The sequence below is a fragment of the Necator americanus genome, chromosome III (genome assembly GCF_031761385.1).
Source record: "Necator americanus strain Aroian chromosome III, whole genome shotgun sequence".
Lineage (NCBI taxonomy): Eukaryota > Metazoa > Nematoda > Chromadorea > Rhabditida > Ancylostomatidae > Necator > Necator americanus.
The window spans coordinates 4,854,572-4,877,077 of record NC_087373.1 but is presented as its reverse complement, the minus strand read 5'-3'; the positions used below and the strand labels follow the sequence as shown (position 1 = coordinate 4,877,077).

At 39.4% G+C, this 22,506-nt stretch overlaps 2 protein-coding genes across 3 annotated transcripts; one reads left to right on the top strand and one right to left on the bottom strand.

The window, feature by feature from the left end:
- Positions 1-976: 976 nt before the first annotated feature.
- RB195_008635 (uncharacterized protein) lies at positions 977-15,224 on the top strand (the record flags this gene model as incomplete). The annotated part of the gene is made up of 21 exons (XM_064195227.1): positions 977-1,049; positions 1,737-1,841; positions 2,183-2,461; positions 4,171-4,334; positions 4,395-4,496; positions 4,711-4,786; positions 4,857-4,990; positions 5,042-5,123; positions 5,335-5,462; positions 5,957-6,040; positions 6,261-6,386; positions 7,100-7,216; positions 7,280-7,372; positions 7,431-7,538; positions 7,604-7,656; positions 7,753-7,816; positions 8,206-8,415; positions 13,312-13,357; positions 13,702-14,138; positions 14,669-15,089; positions 15,148-15,224. The coding sequence occupies 21 exons, from the start codon at positions 977-979 to the stop codon at positions 15,222-15,224; spliced, it is 2,979 nt and encodes a 992-aa protein (XP_064046372.1).
- A 2,055-nt stretch (positions 15,225-17,279) lies between these two features.
- RB195_008634 (uncharacterized protein) lies at positions 17,280-22,506 on the bottom strand (the record flags this gene model as incomplete). Of its 2 annotated transcripts, XM_064195226.1 has the most annotated exons (6): positions 17,280-17,342; positions 17,486-17,584; positions 17,729-17,883; positions 18,698-18,872; positions 19,904-19,943; positions 22,469-22,506. In XM_064195226.1, 6 exons carry the CDS (start codon positions 22,504-22,506, stop codon positions 17,280-17,282), a joined length of 570 nt encoding a protein of 189 aa, XP_064046371.1. The 2 variants fall into 2 exon arrangements, with proteins under 2 accessions (XP_064046371.1, XP_013304634.2); XM_013449180.2 differs by lacking the exons at positions 19,904-19,943; positions 22,469-22,506.

Below are 22,506 nucleotides of genomic sequence, written 5' to 3'. Positions count from 1 at the left end.
TTAACAAACCAGCACTGGATCACCATGAACCAGATTAATGTAGAGAAGAAAAAAAAATATTCTGGAGGATTTCCATGAAATTTTCTCATGGTGAAGTTCACCCAGTAAGCGTGTAAGCCAAGAAGTTGATCCGTGTTCGTGTTGATCCACGCCTACATCGGAAGATTCCAGCACCTTCTCCACTTGACCCTCACGGAACGCTTCAAGCTTTTGTTTTCCGTTCAGTCACAAGATTGCTTCGTTACATCATCGTAATCAATTGTTCCAAAATCAATAATTAATCAATATATCTCTACGATCAATAGTTAGTAATTCGTTCTGCGTGTCATTTTCTTATATAACTATTCATCTCAATTTTTCCATATTTCTTGCTCCATATTACAAACATCCAACAAACTTTCTTTGGCCTCATCTCCTTTTGCCTCTACCTTGTCTCGTTATTTAAAAGCAGCATATCACAAAACTGACGATGTCTGGATCTTTCCAGGAATAGATAGAGTTAGAGGTGTAGATCAGTCGTACGTGAGTGCTCACAATCAATTCTCTCTAACCGCTTCGATAAACTGCGTGGAAAATAACCTTCTTGTACGAATTTTCCCACGAGACATCTTAGAACGTGCCTTCCCTGCGCACACGTAGTGCCCGCAAGTAGGGAGACTATAATCAAGGTGAGGTATTCCTTACAGCCTATTCACATAAAGCCATGGGTAGTCTGTTGAGGGACTTGGCGCGCATACAAAGGTGACGTCATAAGGTGCCTCGTAGGAAATTTCGCACACGGAGGCCATTTCCCATGCCGTTTCTCAGGTGGATTAGGAGGAATTGAGCGTAATTGCGCCCATAGTCGTTCCCTGCATTATTAATCCTATCTCTTCGTAGAGAGATCCCAACGTCGTCATTTTTTTGTGAATGTGCTACCCCTGGACAATTCAATTTTCTGCCATATTCGTATTATCTATTGGACGAGTTTTCCAGGATGCGGTTGCTCGTCTTACTTGTTGTTCTCGAATCTGCCGTTGGAGCACCGAGGCAGACGCGTCAAGCTCCAAGTAAGTCAACCACACGAAACAAATGATTACAGTGATACTCTCGGTATCCTTTGGTGGTTTGGCCTAGGCCCCTCCCAGTTTCAAAGTATTAGTGGACGAGTTTCAATGGCACTGCTAACGAGTTCGAGTTTACGTCATCTTTCAGTTGAACTCTCTAATAATCCGCTTCCGCACCATCACATTACACCTGAACACTTTCCTAGAAATGCACTATTTATACCACGTGGACAGGAACCGGAAGGTAGTTGTTCTCGACGACTTATCGACTAGTGCTAGTTGTCCTAAAAATGGTAATCAATTAGTCATTGCACCAATAAAGCACTGCCATTGCAGCTTTTTTTCCCAGATTTTCACCTTTCACATGTAAAATGCATGCTGTACGTTAGCAAATAAACATAAAGTTGCATTCATTTCGGGGGCGGAGCTGTCCCACGAAAATCCTCCTACTATGAATTAATTGAGCCCGATTTTCCAAAAAAAAAAAAAAAAGAGTTTTCGAGAACATTTATCGAAGAATGAAAGAATCTCTTTTTAGGAGTGTTTTCTTTTCTAAACCTTAGTTTTTTTTTCCAATTACCTACGACTGCAACCAATCGATTGACCCACGATTGATTGATTAACATTCACTGTGACCAAGCACTGTGCACCGCCAAACATCACAACAAATAACCATTGCACCAAATCCAGGCTTCGATCCAACGAAGCCGATCCAGGGAGCGTTCTTCATCAGCGGTGATCCGCAGCAGCAGTTCAACATACCACCGAATTTTCGATTTCCTCAACGACAGCTACGTAAGTGTATCGATCAGCAATCAATACTCACATTTTGCACATCGTGTGACATAAAACGTTGACCTCGTATTACAAGTTATTACAATCTGACCCATTATGGGATATTTTTCTTCTCTAACGCATTTTAAGGTCCCATCAGGGATTATCTTCTATCGTTAGTTGTTGGTGATCGTACGAAGTAAGTTCCAGATCTTCTGGAATAATCCAAGATCACCTACACGTTATATGATGGTTTTTGTAGAGAAATTGTGAAGTCTTCTCACTAATACGTAGCACGAAGTGGCATGAATTTTAGCACGAGTGGCACGAAACCGTTGTGTTATGTTTGTATGTGGTTTTAGCTGTGAATCGTCCCCCGATGGTTCCTCTGCCGACAGCAGAACCGCCGACGCCAACACCAACACCAACACCAATAGGAGATGGCGAGGCCACGCCCACCACCACACCCACACCAACCGCGCCACATGTGATCCCCGAAGCGGAACCGCAGCAGCAGGCAGACGTCGGTCCTACCGCCGCCGCATTACCGTCACCAATCGCTTCGGCAGCTGTGGACGAGTTGATCACTACCACACAAGCATCAGCACCTACACTACCTGTTGTTGTGGATCAAAGCACCGGTAATGATGCATGTCCTTGTTGTTTGTAACTGTGTAACTGTGTTGTGAAGATGGTACGGGCGAGAAGAGAGACGCAGGCGGGAAGAGTAGGGTCCCGTCCGCGCAACATCAAAAGTATTCGTTGCACTTTTGTGAAACGGTGGTATTAGATGATTGTATAAGTTCGTACCCGATCAGAAGAAAAACTTCAACAGGTGAAATTCGGAGAAAAAAAAAGTTCCACTAATCGAGGATACTGTCCCCATCGTTTTTTTTTTACCCTTTTTAACCTCATCGCAATCTCCTTAGTTGTAATCCTTGAGTTTTTTTTTTTCCATTGCGATACTTTCAATATTGCCACCAATATCAGAAGGGCGTCCAGAACGGAGCTGATCTTCCAAAGTGAAATTCCCATTTCGAAATTTGCCACATTTTTACGGCAGCGTATCACGAAATTGACATGGCACGGAAACATCAGGGAAAACGTAAAGTTCGGGTTGTAGATTGCTGAAAAGAGCGTGGATCCGCTCATTTTTCCTTAATTGTCGTGGAAAAACGAGGAGGAAGACGGCGTTCCTTCTTACGAAATCAGTTGCAACGCGCCAGAATTATGCACGCGCCGCGTCCACATGCGAGCGGTCGAGGATTGATGAGCTCTTCTCACCAGAGTATTCCAGAAAAACCAATGACTAACCTGCTGAGGGGCCCGAAACGTGTACGAGTGTCGAGGCTCGTAGGAACTGAAGCCGTTCCCACGCCGTTTTCTGGGACGAGTAGGAGAAATTGATCGGGATTGGTTCCCATAAAATGCACCCTTACATTCTTCTTGTGGTTTCCGTACCAATTTCGTGACATGCTGTCTTTAAGTGTCCGAAAAGGAGAATCAAAATCCAAATAAAATAAAGTTTTTTTTTTCGTGCTATCCTAACTCAAGCTATTTCGAAATCCGCATAGCATTACTGGCCACTGGTTACTGGTTACTGGAATGCATTTTTCCTTCTCCAATTTAGAGAAAAATCCCTCTAACTCAAATCGACTTATTTGAACGATAAACTCGGCAATGAACTGATAAAAGTCACAATACTCTTTTCAGTGCCCGCAAAAAAAAGAAAATAAAAAATACCCGAGTTTAGCCACGTAATACAGTTCAGTGCCATCTATGCATGAAAATTGTGCACGAACTTATCCAGTCATCCAGTATCCAGTACGAATGGGGTGTATCCAACAGAAAAAAAATTAGCATAAAACTTGAGTTTTTTTCTCCCGAGTATTTACCACGAGGTGAACACAGCACTGTAGAAGATTCTAAGAAAGTAATGCATCTACTACAGTAGTCGCAGTTTTTTTTTTTCTCGGAAAGACCGACATCTGTGGGTCCTACGAAGACGATTACGGTGCTAGTCATTCTCAGCCTGGCAGTGATAATTTTTAGCAACAATTTTATGTTGAAACTAAAGATGTTCTCGTTAAGTGTCGTGTGCTGTGATTGTCGTCTCTTTTGCAACGCTTCATTGAGGCCCATAGTTGGGTACTGTAATAGTGGGGTGTATCTAATAGAAACTCCGATAAATTAGCATAAAACTTGAGTTTTTCCCGAGTATTTAAGGTTAAGATAAGGAGAAAATTTAAATTAAGGAGAAAAGATTATAGCTATAATTATTAGTAAATGGCAGCAATATTAGTGATGTTGTTTTGCATTTTTTAAAATACTATTTAAAAATCACCTGCAGCACCGGCAGCGCTGCAACCGCTGCCGATCGATCCAAACTTGCCACCAGTGGATAAGACCGTTGATTTGGATGGGGATGGGCGATTGAGCCTTTCTGAAGTACAGTATGCCGCATTTGTACATCATGGCTTGTCCAGTACTGTAGTACAAGGGATGTTCAACGAGGTAATCCTATGTCCTTTAGCTGAAGCCATGTCATTCAAAATTAAATGGTACCCATTCCAGGTGGATCATAACAAGGACGGTTTCCTGAATTCGGCCGAGTTCAACGATATTCGTTCGCTGGTGCTGGAAAAAGCTGAGAATGCGGCCTTACGGTACATGCAGGTATCACACAGATTAATCAATACAGTACAATTTTGGATTTTTTCCCCAATTTTTCTTTTATTTTACCTCTTTTTTCTGGAGTACATCTGTAATTTCACTGTAACTCCAAAGAGACGTATCACTGTTTTCCACACTTATTATTGTTATATAGATGTAACCAGTAGATTAGAATGTCGAGGCTAATCGATTTATCGATTAATTTCGAATCTTGCAGAGCGTCGACACTGACAAAAACAAGATGTTGTCACTACAAGAAGCACAAGCGTATATTCTCAAAGAACATGGGATCGGTGAGCGCTAGAATTAGAGAAGCAAAGTCCAAAAATCCCCCCATGCGTCTCTAACCCACACATTCCACAGGAATGCGTGATGTGGAGCGGGTCTGGAAGTTAGTGGTCCCGGACACGACCATTGAAATGGACGCACAACAGTTCAGTAAGCTGCGCCGTAGAATTCGTGGTATGACCATTAGATTAGCGAGACAAATAATGAAGGTATGGTAGATCAAATAAAGTCGATATATTGATTTCCACAGCGGAGCTTAGATTGCTGACATTAACGGAGATGGTCATATTTCGATGGATGAAGCGCAGGGGATCGCTTTTGAACAAGAAGGGATTGGAGCAGGTATGGAATTGAAGATGGATTTAAAAACAAACAAATTCATAGTCGAACAAACAAACAAACAAACAGAAACCACTATGAACAGACAAATGTAATGACGTAATCATAGATGACAACAAAAAAAAGAAGAACGCCTTCGTACTCTGTAAATGCTTTCCGCAAATCAATTCAATCAATATTTTTCAGGAGATGCAATTCAATCAATATTTTTCAGGAGATGTCGCAGAAATGTTCGCCAGCGTCGACGACAACAACGATGGTGAACTTAACGCACCAGAATTCGCAGATTTTGAACGTATCGTACGAGCAAGAGCGGTCGAGACAAGCAAGAAAGCATTGAGGGTACGTGAATACACTATAGATAGATTATCGTAATCCCTTCATCTCAAAAACGTTAACAATTAGTGGGGAAATCTTTTAAAAACCTCATAAATTTTATGGATGCAAATAAATAATAATGGAACGACAGCTTTGGTCATTTTCCACTATATTTTATGCCTCCTCGGGATAGTTTTTGTTATTCTCATGCTTTCTTACGTATTATTATTTCTACAGTAACCCATAAAAGTGGGATTCACATATATCTGTCTGGGAGAAATAGAAAACACGGACGGATACAGTACTGTTAGCTATCTTTATCCATTGTGAAGACAGATTTCGCCAGATCCAGGAACAAAATGATTTTTTCTCTCTAAAAGGACGGAAAATAATTTTTTGTACTCAAAATGCGTCCTAGTATTGGCTGAATAGGTGGAAAAGTGAGAATAATTGGGTCATACCATCGTACTATTGATTGATCCATCATTTTTGGGAGAGCACTAAGGCCTTATGTTTAGGTGGTTGACACCGATGGAAGCAACACATTGACCATGGATGAAGCAAAACGAATCGCTTTCGAACACTATGGTTTCGATGAAAATGTGAGTTTCACCGTAGTTTGGAAAGATTTGCGGAGTTGGCTGGTTGCCAAGCGCGGGGATATCTTCGCTTTGAAGTCCATTAAGCTATAGGGCAACTAGGAACCATGATCAGAGATTGGTTACGGTAGATCTAAGAGATCAACTTGTCGGCTGACCGTAAATTTAAGAGGGGAAATCTCATTCGATGGTCATTGTTGCTGATTTATCTAATTCTACACAGACCCTAACGCCATTCTTCGACCAAGCCGATGAAAATGAGGACGGTCATTTGGATGCGGTTGAATTTGCTGGATTCCGATCAGTGATTCGAAGCAAAGCGGTACGAAATGCGGTCGAAATTATGAAAGTAAGTGCACACGGGCATTCTGGTGAACTCTTGGAAAAATCCGGAATAGCAGAAATGTTTTAAAATTTTGCTTGTTCTTATTTCTTCTTAATATCCGAGGGAGGGAAGGATTGAAAAAATGAAGTAGAAACAGGGGAAAAATCTTGGAAAATCTTGGAAAAATCCTGAATAGCAAACAAATACTTCAAAGATTTACTTGACTTTTTTTCTTCTTGATATCCGAGGAAGAAAAGGATTGAAAAAGATGGAGTAGCAGCAGCGTGTAACAGCGAATGAAAAGAGGAATATGAAGGAATAAGTGAGCCAGAAAACTGGAAAATATTTACATTACATTATTTATGGGTCAGTACACTAATACGTCGGTATTTTTTTTATATTTTAAGACAATACGTTCCATACACTAATCAACAACCAGGAGTGATGACTTAAACACAAAAAAAGAAAGAAAATCTTAGAGATCAGTCAGAGGACAAGCGGACCCACACCCTCATAGATCTTCCACAGAGGACCCACTCTTCTCATTTTCAAAAACTCCACGTAATATACAAACGCTGTAAATATCTTCCTTTATATTGTCACATACAGTTCAACACAAAAAAAAAAATTGACCGGCTGGGCTTACTAAATTCTCTTTCTCTTCCTTTCCTCAGCACTCGATACTAGTAATCCTAGCAATCTCCTCGGAATATTCTTCGCAAAAATCGGAAATTTAGGAAATTGACCTAGACGGTGACGGGTACGTGAATATCGCAGAAGCGGAGGAGAAGACTAGACGTGAAGACGATATGGAACCACAGGAAACTGCTGCACTCTTCCATATTGCTGACCAAGTTCGACTTATTGATTTATTGATCAGATTTAGCAGTAGGAGAGCCTTAGTGGTATATTTTTAGAACAAAAGCGGAAAACTCGATAAGGTAGAGCTGGCAGATTTCATACGACTTGTGCGTTTGAGCGCTATTCGCTTCGCTACCGATCACTTCAAGGTAATCGATTACGAGGTTCGATAAAATCAAAATTTTCCAGACGATAATGCTGTTTTAGGAGTTCGACGCCAACCGCGATCGACTTGTGACCGTTGACGAATTGGCCCAGTTAATTGAAACCAAATATCACGTCCCATTTGAGATCACCAGAGAGTTCTTCGCTAAGGTACCGTAATATGTCCTTTAAATTCCAACTAATTAAATTCTTTTTTCTCTAAATTCCTTCTTAAGGTCGATGTCGATGGATCCGGGGATCTCATTCCAGCAGAAATTGTCGATTTCCGGTAGGTATGGTGGTGCATGCTCCGCCCACAACAATAATTGGTGCTAGTTGACCGAGGTTACCTTCAGGATTTTCCAAGACACCTATTGATTTTTAGCCATGAAATCCGGAAGTACGTTGCTAAACATCCGATGTCGTTCTCCGCAGATGTTCGTGAAGATGTGAGCACTTCTAATCAACATTCTCCCACACAGACGAATCGAATCCCACGTAGCGTACATTAATGATCGGCTTCGATCGATACCGATCGATAGTAGTCCGGTTGACCCGTTCGCAATCGTTCATTTCATGTCATTCGTCATCAGTGCGCATAGTTCTTTTTTTTTCTGTGTACATATCAGTAATGTTGTTAATGTGTTGTAATAAAAGAACACATCCAGAAAGATCCAGAAATAAAGTTGAGCGTCGTCAAAATCAAATTTGAAATTTCGCGCCTTTGTTTTTTTGCTAGTTTGCACGGATTTCAAACGCACATTTGCACATCCAGCACGTTTCTTTCCTTTCTTTTCTTCATTGCATGCGTTCAAACTATCGCTTCACTATCTTTCAGAGAAGATCTGCAGAAAGTGTTGAGCAGATCACTGTCACCACCACTGTTGCACCAACCACCACCGCCACCACCACCACCACATCCAGCACAACAACCTACACCACCACCACACATAGTACAACACCGATTAAGACCAGAAGACGTAGTACTAGAAGACGATCAACATCCACCACACAATCTCCACCAATTTCCACTGAACAATCAACTTTGGTGAGCTGAACACATACATGAATAGTTTTTTTCTTTTCTTATTCTTCAGATGTGAAATTTTCAATGAATGAGGTGAATGCGCCTTTGAATGTGATCACCTGATGTCTCAAAAGTTCCAGCCGTTAGGGTTTCTCCACTGGAACTTTTTTTTCAATACCGCCGTCGTATCCTACCATCATTTTTATATTCTAAGCTTTGCATGCTTAATCACCTACTTTCGTTTTTTTTAAACTTTTTTCCCCTGCACTCTATTTTCATTACACACTATTCGTTGATTAATCTGCATGAAACCATCTCATTAACCTGCACCCCTTGTCGCATGATTTCAATCCAGATTGTTACAGTTATATCGCAATTTTTTGCTAGTAGAAAAATAACGACGAGAATGGAATTTCGGTTTCGTGAATTGAAGTCCGGAAGCCCAGAAGGTATGAAAAAAAATTGAAGTCTGGAGTTCAGCTTCCATAAGGTACTTCTCCTAACCACTGCCTAACCTTTGGTTTCGCTATTGACAACAAGAAAATAGTGGTACTTGTCTGTGCAGCCACGTCGCTCAAGTAAATGCAACCTATACTCTTTAAAGGCATCATCCCACGAATCTGAGGTGGTGCAGATTTCAGGTGGAGTATTCGTATACGGGATGGGAGACTATGGAGATGTAGGTGATTCCGTCCATTTCTTCCTAATTGCCGTAAAAAACGGCCCGGAAGATGCGGCATGTGCACAAGGCTGGCGCGCTCCAGTCGAACTTTTTGTAGAAAATAGTGCGCTAGAACGCCTGAAGCCATATCTTCCGGGCCGTTTTTTACGGCAATTAGGAGGAAATGGACGGAATCACCCCCCCCCCCCCCCGCTCCATAGTCTCCCATCCCGTATACGAATACTCTTTCTGAAATCCGTACTACCTCAGATTCGTGGAGTGATGCCTTTAAGTTCAGAAAAAAAAGTAAGAGCGGAGTAAAGTAGTCCTGCTGTGCGAAGACGCGATGCATCTTGTTGAGGTTGGGGGGTTTCACCTCAACAGAAGGAAGGTACTGATAGAGGGGCGCTTTCCCCCTCACTTTCTCCACTAAACACAAGGTAGCCGGCTAACTTCTATCCTTAACACACAGAAACAATGGGAAGGGTAAAAGTATAAGTGGGCAACCTCGCCCACTTCGCTGTTTCTCTGGGACCGTCGCCTTATGCAGCATTACAGCTCCAGAACGGTACAGGCGCTCTGCATTGCGGACAGCTACTACTGCACCGATCGCTCTGGCACCGCTCACGCCTCCTCAACCGCTTCCGTTAGGATCCTTCCGTTCAGACCCCATGGGAGCTCTGACACTTGGCGAAGAGGGCTCGCTTAGTATTGGTTCAGGTGCCCACTTCCGTCCCCACTTCCGGAGGATCCCCTTCAAGACCCTACGACACTGTACCAGTGCGTCTGACCTCGAGCTCGGGTAGAAAGAGATGTCCAATCACTCACAGTCGAGTCTCAGCTCTACTCAGTGATTTACAGCACTAGACGAAACCAAATGAACGAAGCTTCCTATTATCCGCGAAGGAGCTCCTTATATAGAGGGCTCCCTGCCTCATCTTACGTGACTGTCGCTCACGTGACTACCCAGCACAGTATCCAAATTCAAGCCTACGAAATCATTAAAAACAACGTGATGGAACTACTACTTCAGTAACAGCACGTAACGAATAAAGAAATAACATTCTACATGGACCAGTACGGGGTGCACTCATCTCAAAATTCACTTTCGTACCTCTCCCTGACCCTAGGCATAGGTAAATAAGGATTACGCTAAGATGTTTACGATGTAGAGAACTTCGGTACATTTCGCTAATCCTGCACAGTTTGTTCCTAGCGGATTACTCCCAATTCCTAACCAAAATGGTATTTTTGTCCTTCTAATAACTAACTGATACAGTTATACAACTGCACCTAACAGATCTGTCGTGCCCCGGGTCCGCTCCGAGTAGGAGCAGCGGGCATCGGTGGGGGGACCCAGGGCCGACTGCCCGGATCCGGAGGGGCCCTGCGCTGGGCTAGTCGCCGGATGGCGGCCTAGCCCCTCCGAACCCTGCGGGCTCGATCCGAGGGTCCCTTCCCCCCTGCCCCGACTCCCCCTTTGGGGGCCTCGGGGCTGCCCCCTTGATCCCACGCCCCAATATGTTTCCTAGGGTGCAATGCGGTTACAAGGGTTTTACAACTAGGGTTTATCCTTAATACATCAATACACGACACGGCACACACAAATATACACGACATAAAGGTGGATCAATAAAGGGGCCAGTCATGGCTAGATGGTTAAGTGGCTCTCGGCGGCAGATGGTTTAGGGTTGCGGTTCGGACCCCGTGGGCAGCCAGCCAGGGATAGGGTTGTTGCGGTGGTGTGGCGGTGCGGCTATCGAACGAGACGGAATATAACGCGACGCAACACGACACCATGAATAATGCGAATAAGAGACTGGTCCGAGATCGGGAGAGTGGCGAAAGAAAAACTGGAACCCCGACTGCTCGGTGCCAGCCCTTATATATGGCTGCCGCGTGGGAACGCTACCGTAATACATTGCCATTGGCAGTGTTTCCCACGCGGCGCGCGAGAACGGCGGCCGGCTGGCTGGGAAAGTCGTGCCGGGCACGACAAGATCTATGCCTCATTACTATGTAGTAACAACTGAGCACTAACAAGTAATTAAATTCATACAATAACCTACTTTTATTGCACAGAGCACCACTTTTCCCACACTTCTACCAAGCACTCGTCGAAAGGTGACATTCCGAAAGCACACCACCATTAATCCACAGGTAACCTTCTGCACATGTTTACGTAGAAATCAACCTATTAATGAAAGATATATCAACAATAAATAAAGAAAATCAAGGTGAGAGTAAAAGGGTAAATAAAATCAAGGTGAGAGTATTGGTAGGTAACTAGAATAACAAAATGCAAACACATAAGAGCTTTTGAATTATTTTCCATTTCTTAATTATTGACACCACAGCGGGACGAGAAAAAATGTCTAAAAAAATGATTAGATTAGTCCACATTTGTGAGTAAATTAAAAGATTCAAAAGTGAAAGAAAATTAATAAATGATCCCGTTGCGTGACCATTTTTCTAGGCTATGCAATCATCGGAATTGTTTCTCCACCGATAGCCCAAGGTATTTGAATCTTGCGCTCCTAATTTGCTTCCTAAACACCCAGTGATATGTTCGTTCGCTCATAAAACAGGCAATATTCGACGTTAAGTTGTTTGAAGGCATGATGTATCACGATGGTGACAATGTTTGGGGTCTCTGTGGACAACTACAGAGTCCGGGTTGTAAGTTACGAGAATGAGTGTGGCCACGCTTAATTGCCAAAAGTCATCCTGAAAAATGGCATCGCTAATGATGTTTGTTCCTACGGAATGCCCCAGGAGATGTTAAAGGCAGCATACCATAAATCTGTCGTGGTATGGCTATCTTAAGGAAAGCTCCTATACGGGATCGTAAATTGTGGAAGCCCACGCGGTTCCGCTCATCTCTCCATTATTGTCGTAGGAAACGGCATCGGAATCGCTTTATTTCCTAACATATGCGTTAGAACGCGCTTCTATATACACGTTTTTTTCCCCATAGTAGTCTATTTAATAATTTAAAGGCATCACTCCACGAATCAGGAGTGGTACGGATTTCCGGAGGAGTATTCCTATACGGGGCCGTAGATTATGGCGAGGAGAGGGTGATTCCGTTCATTTCTTCCTAATTGCTGCAGAAAACGGCCTGTAGGGCATGGCTTCGAGCGTTCCGGCGCGCTATTTTCCACAAGGAGCTCGATTGGAGCGCGTCAGCCCTGTTCGGCGCCGCATTTTCTGGGTCCGTTTTTCTCCAGGCAGTGCATGCACAAGGGTGATGCATTTTCAATAACCTTGTAAGAACAATCGCCATTAATCGGGACGATTAGATTGAATTGAAATAGACCACGGTCAGTCCTGTGGTATCCTTTCTTTACCATCAATGACTTGACATGAATTTAAGACAACTCCCAGCGCAAACGAAGCAGTTTTTAAGTGTTCGATGGTGGGTCTCATAACGATAGCACGTCTTCTGCTGGTTACACAACTTTTCTATAAGAAATATCGTCTGATAACATAACTTCCGCTCAGAAGTATAGGATTTGACGAGATTTGTCGACTTATTTTCATCGGCACTTAGAAACAGGAGTTCACTCGGGAGACCACACGTAACCCTAACCCCACACAACTACATTTTGCACTCCTCGTAAGCAATAAAGAGAGAAAAATCCAATGAAGACACGGATTCAGTGATGATATACTATATCGAAGTTTTTCCTATTCAGCTCAAACGAGTAAGTATAGTATTTTTTTTTTTGTGAAAAGGACATAGAACCAAGAATCCCCGGATTTCCCGCAGTAAGGTCCTAAAGATCGCTCAATTCAATTAAATTTTGGAGCAATCAAAAAATAATTCAAGTAACAATGTTTCCCAAAAATTACGAGAATCTTCTAGCCGCTTCTACGACAAATTCGATGTTTAACTACTCTATGCGCGCAAAACAGAAATGAGCCCTCTCTTATTAGCACACTATTTCTTGGTATGGCCAATAAAACAGTGAAATCCTAACAAAAAGAGTGGATTTCTGGAAATAAACAGAGATAAACAAATTGCTTGCATTCCCTGGGTAGTAGTTAAGGGAGTAATCATAGGTGTATAATTTCAATAATTTTCAAATTTACAATTCTTATAATTTCTATAGTATTTTCTATTTACCTCAGAGCCGCCAGAAAAACAAACGATGCTGCCGTTATGATAGCGCACCATGTCAGAGCAGCAAAAAAACATTTTTATTTTTTTAAAGGATAATTCCATCCATTTATAGCTAATTTTTGTATTTTAGACAAATGGAATAGATGAATTTGCAATGGAACAAGTCAGCGCTGAAGGTTTGTTTCAGATGAAATTTTAAATTTTAAATTTTATTTTGAACTCTGGGCGGAGCTTAGCTGAGACGAGCTGACGAAAACAAAGAGAACTGGAGATACTACTCTGTTTTGCTCTACTTGTTGCGGAAATACTAACTTTTTCGTATCACAGCAGCAAAATTCGAATGAACACCTCGGGAAGGACGGATAGTGTGCTACTAAGTCGTAACATTAGGAAAGAATCTACTGCGCATCTTCAACGGATTTCTGCAAACGTTATAAACCTGTAGACTCTAAGCCCCGCCCACCACCATTTCTGTCATGTACGCGTGTACGTCTAATAGAATATTATACAACTGTTTCAGCAAGAAGTCATCCCGAAACCGCTCCCGACAATGAAGACGACTCGGACAAACCTCTAATCCGTGCTCCAAAGGTCTGGAAACCCCGTCGACCATCTAGCACACTCTCACCACCTATCACTTCTACTCTAACCAATGCACCAAGCACAGTAACCCGTAGTTTCACACGTAGACCTACAACTACACGGCTAACCACATACAGTCTCATCTATCCAACTACTCGTTTCTGGCCAGAAATCCCCAGATCAACACGAAAACCGTGGACAACTGCCACAACTGTTACAACGGAAGAGTCAACAACAACAACAAGAAGTAAACCTAGGAGGAGAACAACAACTACAACTGAGAGGACAACTACCACAGAGGAGAGCACCACTACTAGCACCACTATTGCACCAATCACCACCACAACTCATTTAACCACCACTGTCACCACTCCGGTAACTAATTAGTGATTTTTCATTTTAAAAAAAAAGTGTCAGGAATACAAAAGGAGTGTTGTAAACGAAAAAAAAAACTGAACGAGAAAGTCGTTTATCGTTGTCCGATGACAAATTCGTTAGCGTATCACCGAAAAGAGGGCAAATAATGCTGTGATACTAATAAATTTGGTATAAATATTAGTCATTATTACTATTATTATTACTATTATTATTATTATTATTGTTATTATTATTATTGTTATTATTACTATTTTATCATTATCACTATTTGCAAATGTCCAATTTATTAGTATTTTACATCAGCCAGAGATAGAGATGCTCGAATACATGCTAATACAAATCCTAAACATCATTGTAAAATTTTGATAGAGAAAAGAAAGGAGTAGATCTGGTTGATAATAATGCAGTCGATAATGCAACTTTTATCGATCAAAATTTGTAGAACGGTAAATTTCCTTTTTGAATTTTCAACTTGATTATTTTTTCTCTGGTTTTATGAAATTTAAAGGATAAATTTTTACTTTAAGTCCACAACAACAACGCTTGCTCCAAATGGCCTAACTACGTCCCCAAATGAAGAATTTGAATATGAAATAGTCGAAGTGGAAGTGGATGAGAATGGAAACGAAATAGTAGGCGGAAGATCGGAGAGCGCAGAGAGAGCAACAATTTCTTCTATCCAACAAGTGGGAAGAGAACAGGAGAGAGGAGACGCAGAGAAGCAGAGCGAAGCGGATGCGGATAATGAAGAAGAATTTCCCGAAAATGAAAAACAAATCGAAAAGACGCCGGGAATTCCAACGCAAGGAAACGTTGAAGAGCACAGACAACCAGACGAGAAGAGACAGAGTGCTACCGCGAGAGAACGTGAGGAACGAAAAAAATTAGTGGAAGAACAAAAACGTGCATTAAATTTACCTGTTGACGAGGTGGTGGAATACGTAGACGGTACGTACCTCAGAACCTATTATTTTAATATTTATCGGGAATTTTCCGGAATTTTCAGAGACCACAAAAACACCGGATGAGATCGAAGAGGCCACCGAGGATGACTACGTGGATAAGGAAGCGGATCGATCGTGATCTATTGAACATTGATCTATGAATTTGAATCGATTGATGGAATTAGTCACGTCCGGAAATTTAAATCTCTTTCAGTTATCCTACAGTTGCCTTATACAGTCGCTGTCTTTCATACGATTGATTGATTATTGATTGAACTTTATTTCGAGGATACCTCATAGTTTTGAGAAATAGTGTATTTTTTTTTCTTCGCTTGATCATTAAGGTGCTTTCATTGTGATTGATCCCACATTCCTTACATTGATAATCATGTGAAATAAGGAATAATAATAATATTTAAATTTAGGGCATAGAAAAAATGCAGCAAAAATCATTCTTTCAAAAAAAAATGTTCAAATTAAATTACATTCAATAAAATTTGTTGATTAACTGTTAATGGAAGGCAGTCAAGAAACACTACATTGATAAAGTATTTGCATCTCTAATAAAGTTACTGCATCATAGTTTGGATCAGTGAACACTTCTGTGACATCGGGAACGAGTAAACAAATAAACAAATGGATAAAAATTTACCTACCATATTTTAAAATCACGCGGAAGGTCTCATTTGTGAGTTTTGTGAGGATCGGCTGAAATTACTCCTAGAGAAGGCAATTTCGCTTCTATTTTATGGATTCGAGTTGAAGAGAAACATCCGAACACGTCCGCGTCCATATTTCTACACCTGACCCTAGATTTCCTCAACGTTTTGTGTTCAGATCCGTGAATTCTGAATTTATTTGCCAGAATTCAACACTCTGGCAAATAAACAGAGTATTTTGTTGTGATCTAGTGACCGATTGGTCCATAAACATCTTTTTTTCCAAAATGTAGTTTTAACATCTGATCCAATCCTGAGCTGCTAATTTCGTTAAATTCACATTTTTTACTTTTACTTTTACATTTTTTTACTTTCTACATTTTTTTTGCATTTTTAATTTCCCACGAAAAAGGATGTCATATTCGTGATCATCACTTAAAATGAGACTGTTCTATGAAATTTGAATGGATGAATAAAATTAGAAAATTGAGAAAATGAAACACTTTTGCGTGATCACAACATAAAAATATATATGGTATTCAAATTCATCGCATAACTAACCGTATCGTCCAACATTCCTGAGGTTATTTGCGATTTTAGAGGATAAATTAAGGATAAAAATTTTAAAAGGAAAGACCGAATACCAAAAAATACCAGGGGAACGATATTTTTATGCAAAAAAAAACTGTGAACATCATAAAATACACCTCTCCTTAGCCTAGAAAGGCTCCAGCAAATTCCGAATTGTTTTTTTTTTGCTATTTGCTAATCAATCAATAAGCTAATTTGAATTTCTAAATACTTGATAATTAATAATAATTAGTAATAATAATAATTCACTTGAAAGATTTCTTAGAACTTTATTAGATTTTAGTAGATTTTATTAGATTTTATTAGATTAGAAGATTTACTTGAAGAGAAGATTTACTCAATAATTTACTTGAAGAAAAGTTACTACTCATGAACCTTCTAGAAGTATTTTACAAGGAAAAATATGTAGGACTCATCAAAAAAAGCGAAATATATGTGAAATTCAAAGAAAATGAATGAAAAATGCTCTTCATTGGGAAGGAGACGATTATTCGCCTACGAACGGCAACAGAACGGGTCAATACCGCTCAAATCCAACAATGAGCACCTAGGAAAACGTTAAACACGAACTGACGTTGGTATTATGATTATTTTTCACAATTTCTTTACTTCAGTAGCGCCAATTTCTCGGATCAACACTCCAATCCAGTACGGATCAAGCACGGAACAAATTTAGGCGAAAAAATCCTAATAAAGAGTGTTTCGTCAACTTTGTTGATCTCGGAATTGATCAATCACGGATCTACTCCAAGATCAACAAAGTTGGACAAGGCCTGGAACTACCTCAAATTTTTTATTGAAATCTTTAACAGCTATGAATACATATCAATTTTGTCCACTAAATATTGATCGCTACTTGAGAGAGACGCTCCGATTATCAAACAAAATAACAAAATTTATTGGCTACACAGGGAATTGTCATAAATATGTCAATCAATATCCATTTATACTCTTGCATGCTTTCTCTCCTCAAATTTCTTGTCATGTTTCTCACCAGGGAATTCGAGCTGAAAAAAATATGACTTTATCAGTCATTGTACCGTACTGTTTCAAAAGAGTTTAAAATCTAAAAATATAAGCCCAACAGCTGAAGGATAAATGCTGTTGCTGAAGTATAAAGCGCAAAAGAAAAAATTCTATTCGCAATCACCTGAATGTTGAGGGTCCCAAAATCGAAGGTCTTTTTCGGTTTCGATCCCAGCGATACATATTCGCCAGGGATATTGTAGTTAAACTTGCGATATCCATTCTAAAATAATGACTTCTCTAGAGAAAAAAAAATTAAATTTGCAATAATTTAACAAAATAATCTTTAATTTTTCCAATTAAATACGGAACTGGCACCTAGAATTCCAGAAAAAAAAACCTATGTAACCATGTATTTACTGCCGACCTTCTTCAGTTTAGTTGGATCCTCATCACATGAATGATAGAAGGTCAGCACTGGCTGCATAGTGGTCTCATTCAGCGGAAAACCATTTGTATCACCTTCAAGTAGGAAAACTCCTGGTTTTCCGGTGGTTGTTTCGGCGAGCATTTGGTTAAGGTCTGAAATTCGCCTCATTACACAGTTATACGAATTTATAAATTTCTTTTTTTCCCTTCTAATTTTTTTTAATTTTATTGAAAAATATGAACATGTATATTAAAATATATTAAACACTTTAAAAATATAAAAATAAATGTCAAGTATTAAATGTATATACGTAATATCAATACATAATACATAGTAGCAATAATTATATAGCAATAATTATATTAATATTATGTAACTAATTATTAATCAATAAATGTAAAATTATATTAATTATTTACATATTAATTACAAATAATTACATTATATTTTTACTAATTTTTTTATACATGTAATCAGATTTTATTTTTACGAAATAAAATCTGATTACATGTATAATCTACACATTATATTATATTATATACAATCTAATTACAAATAATTATAAAATATCATTAATTATTAAAAATTATAAAAGCAAACAAATTGAAATTATATATTGAAAAAATTAAAACTATTCACTTGTTATTATATTAAAATTAAAAAATATACTAAAAATTAAAATTAAATTAAGTAAATTAAAATTAATTAAAAAATAAAATAATTATATTAAATTGAAAACTTCATTTATTATTAAAAATATAAAAATGGCTATCAAGAAATTAGAACTGAAATTTAGAAGTATTAAACTGTAGCGGAATCTCATAGCAGCTAGAGTGAGAAACTTATAGAAAATCGGTTAAAATCTTGTTAAATCCTATTTAGAAATCCTGGATTTATGTGAAAACTCCGTGAATGTGACGTAAGCAGATTACATTACGGCAGTAATCCAACTCCCATAAAAATCACCATCTTTTTTCGGTTGTTTGACACGGAATAGTCGTACACGGACATTTTCCGCCGGCGCACCACCGCACATCAATTGTCCACGAGCAGCAACCGAGTGTTTTCCGACGAGCGCTGCCGACACTGCTAAGGTCAACGCCAACAGCGATAGTAGGGCAAATATTGGAGATTTTTGCATCTGAAACATAACAATTTATTGTACATATAATACTACAGTACACTATACCTTAACTCATTTCCAATTTCATTTTCATTACAGTACTATGCAGTATACAGTACTATGCAAATTTTTTTTATATGTACTTAAAAAAAGAGAGCAAAAATAACAAGAAATTGACAGAAATAGTAGGGAATTTTCTGGAACAGAGAGAGTTACAAGTAATTGGAGTAGCACCTTAACTCATTTCCAATTTCATTTTCATTATTATTATTCATTATTCATTTTCAAGATACTATTTATGATTTCCTAAAGGTAAATCAGCGACTCCTTTACCTTTTCACCTTTAAAATTCTTTTTTTTTATATTTTTGCACTACTTGTGGCAGAATTATACTATTATTTTATAGTTTATTGCGAAATGACCGACCAAAACGATGAAAAAGGGAGTAAAGCACTTTTTAGGAATCTTCTAGTTTCTCCTGTGGATACCGACTGTTAAGCTTACACATATCGATTATATTGAATAAACAGGTGTTGTGAAAAGAAAACCAGTCAAAATATTGATGAAAAATAGGAGAAAAATCTTTTTTAAAAAACAGTAACTGAAAGTTGTTGATGGAACAGGGGAATGCCGTCGAAGAAAAACCGTCAATCATTCCGCATGGGTAAGTGCGAACGATCGCAAGGTGAGCACAGTTTTCGGTTTCATATCCGCTGCCCGATCAATAACTGCATTTTATAGTATGTATTTATCAATAAAAATTAGCAAAAGAACAATTTTGCGATTAGAAGTGGACTAGAATGAGCATTTATTGGAAGGAATACACCTCCTAATCTTGCCTTTTCCAGGAAAAAAAGAAACAAAAACCTATTAGTTTCTATTTATTACTATTTATTTTTCTATTTATTATTCTCTTATTATTTGTTTTGGGAACTACCTAATCTATGTCAGGTCCGAGACAAAGAGATATAATCCTTTTTAGGGGACAATCCTTAGAAAAGGCGAAAGAGTTACTGAGAAAATTGTCAATAATCTAAATAGGTCGACACCTGGTGCTTAACGGAGAAACAGTCGGACGATCCATCGTTCCTTATCACCAGGCATCCACAAAACTAACGAGAAAAACAGCCGATAACAATGACTTGCTGCTTCAAGAGAAGCTGCGTGAATAGAAATGGATAAGACAAGACTAAAAATTCCATGTTTACGTGGTTTAAACGCATCACCCCACGAATCTGACGTGGTATGGATTTCCGATGGTCAAACTCTATACGGGGTCGTGGATTACGGGATCAGAGGTGGTAGCACTGATAAAAAAAAAGCACTAACACTTTACTGTTAGCTTCGGAAGCCAAAACGTAACCGTGAAAATCAAAAGACGGAGGGAAAAATACGAAATAGAAAGAAAATTTACTAACTATCAAAAAAAAAAATCTTTTCTCCCTAATCGTAGTAAGAAAATTGCGTGAAAGACTCCTTTTTTCACGATGAGTTTCAGTTGCATTGCTCCATTCTCGTACACACGCCGCATCCAGCTGCGTAGCGGTCGAAGATCAGTGAATTCCTCTCGAATGCCTTTTCAAGTGAAACCTATGAATGGGTTCCTGAGGGAACCAGAACGTATACGTAGAGGAGCGTTCTAACGTTCCTCGTAGGAACTAAAGTGGTCCCTACGCCGTTTTCTGGGACGATAAGGGAGAGGTAAGCGGAACCACTCGTGATCCCGTAATCTACAACTTCATCCCTGAGGCTTTTGCCGTGGATTCCCTCACCACATCAGATTTGGTATGCTTTGATCTTCAGAATAGCGGCAGCAGAATCAGAACTTCCTATCCTTTAGGATTCCGTTGTTTGTTATATCCGAAGCACATAGGTTCTCGAACTTGAATATCGAATATTCGAAATTGTGAGAAATATTGCATTACCTACAAAATACATTTTCTCTACGCTGCTTCTCCTTAGATTCCGAAATTATCCGAGCATTCGAAAATTCAAAGAACACTTTAACTTTCGATCATTCAACTGGTTGATTCGAGCCGAGGACAAGAAAAATACAACGTCGTTTTTTTTTTTGGAATATTCATTAAAATATCGAGATTGTTGCAAATCTGTAGCCTTTCGCAGTTTTTTTTTCCTCCAGCAAAGATGAAGGCGGTTTCAATCGTGTTCGTCTTCAGGTGAAACAGGTAATTCAGGGGAAAAGACTGGTCCTAGCTGGATCCGTGTGAAGAGAGGGTTGGGTTTTTTTCCGCACAGATCAAGTATAACGTTCTGCAATTTGGCGTAAGATTCATTGCACCAGCAGCACTTTTTAATTACACATAAATGAAGAACATCAAAAGTGGGATTCGAAGTGAAACAAGTGGTCAGGAAACCTGCTCATACCGTAAGAACTGTGGTCTTAGGAAACATAGAACTTGGAAACATGATATAAAGCTGCTTCTGTGGTGTTTCTGTCTCTCATATACGAATTTATCCTTATCCGTCTAAAAATCCACTAAATCTGGGGCTATCACATTTGAACATCCCATAACCAATGGCTAAGCTTAATTTTTCAAGGAATATGGTGTTCTAAGTAGGAAAACTGCCTGGAATTTGACTTCCAATAAGTCATTTCATCTTTCGCAGCCGCATAGCTGGCTTAATAATGCGTCCTTGGCTGTCGATCGGGTTTATCCATGCTGAAGACTGGTTCAGACGTCTGTTCTATGCAATTCTCAGTGAATTGCCTCAGTTTTCCAGACATTAATGTCCATTTCACGACTTTAGCAAAAAAAATTTGTAAAAGTTTCGATTATATTCATTTCAATAATTCTAGCTGGTTCTTTAAATTTCTGTTTTCCTTGATTCTTAATTTCTTTTCCTTTCTTTAATTCTCTGAAAAAAAATTCTTAATTTCTCTTTTTGATTCCGAATTTTCTTCTTTCTGTTGAAAATTGGCGATTTTTTGGAATGAAGGCAGGATTTCTCGGGACCTAATAGTGGTAAAAGGTCCCATTATCGTCTGTGTTGTCAGGGTTCCAGAGTCAATGAAGTCTTTCAAAGGGGTTTTATTAGATCTTTCTCTTAAGCACACTTTGAACTTTAAACTTAATTAACCTTAAATTATTTATATCATAACTTTCCAAATTACAACCGATAAATAAGTTCCAGATTTTTCAGGAAAAAAGACCGATTAGCCTCATAAATCGATAAGCTCTCGAAAGTCGTTGGTGTATAAGCTGCATATGCGTGCCACGGATCCTCTACGATCCTGAACTGAATCGATCGTGTTGATCCTGATCCTGAAAGAACTGATCCACACCAATAACTTCATTTTCCATTCCTTATCCATATCCACAAAATGGTTTATTTGGAAAATCTATCCCTTTCATCCTCTCCGGTAGAAAATGAACTTTTCTCTGTCTTTTTTTTTGTGCTGTTTTTTTTTCTGTGGAAGACACCGCTGCTGAAGTGGTTTTCAGAGAAAGTTCCAGATCTACTTCTCAGTTCTCCAAAAAACAATTTCCACTATTTTTTCTCTCAGCCATCGCCTAACACCAATCTCATGTGATTTGCTTCCTTGGCAAAACGACTGCGCTTAGAACAGGTTTCTGATATCTGGTCACGCCCACGCGTCAATGACGTCTCCCGTCTTCTTCTCCTCGGACAT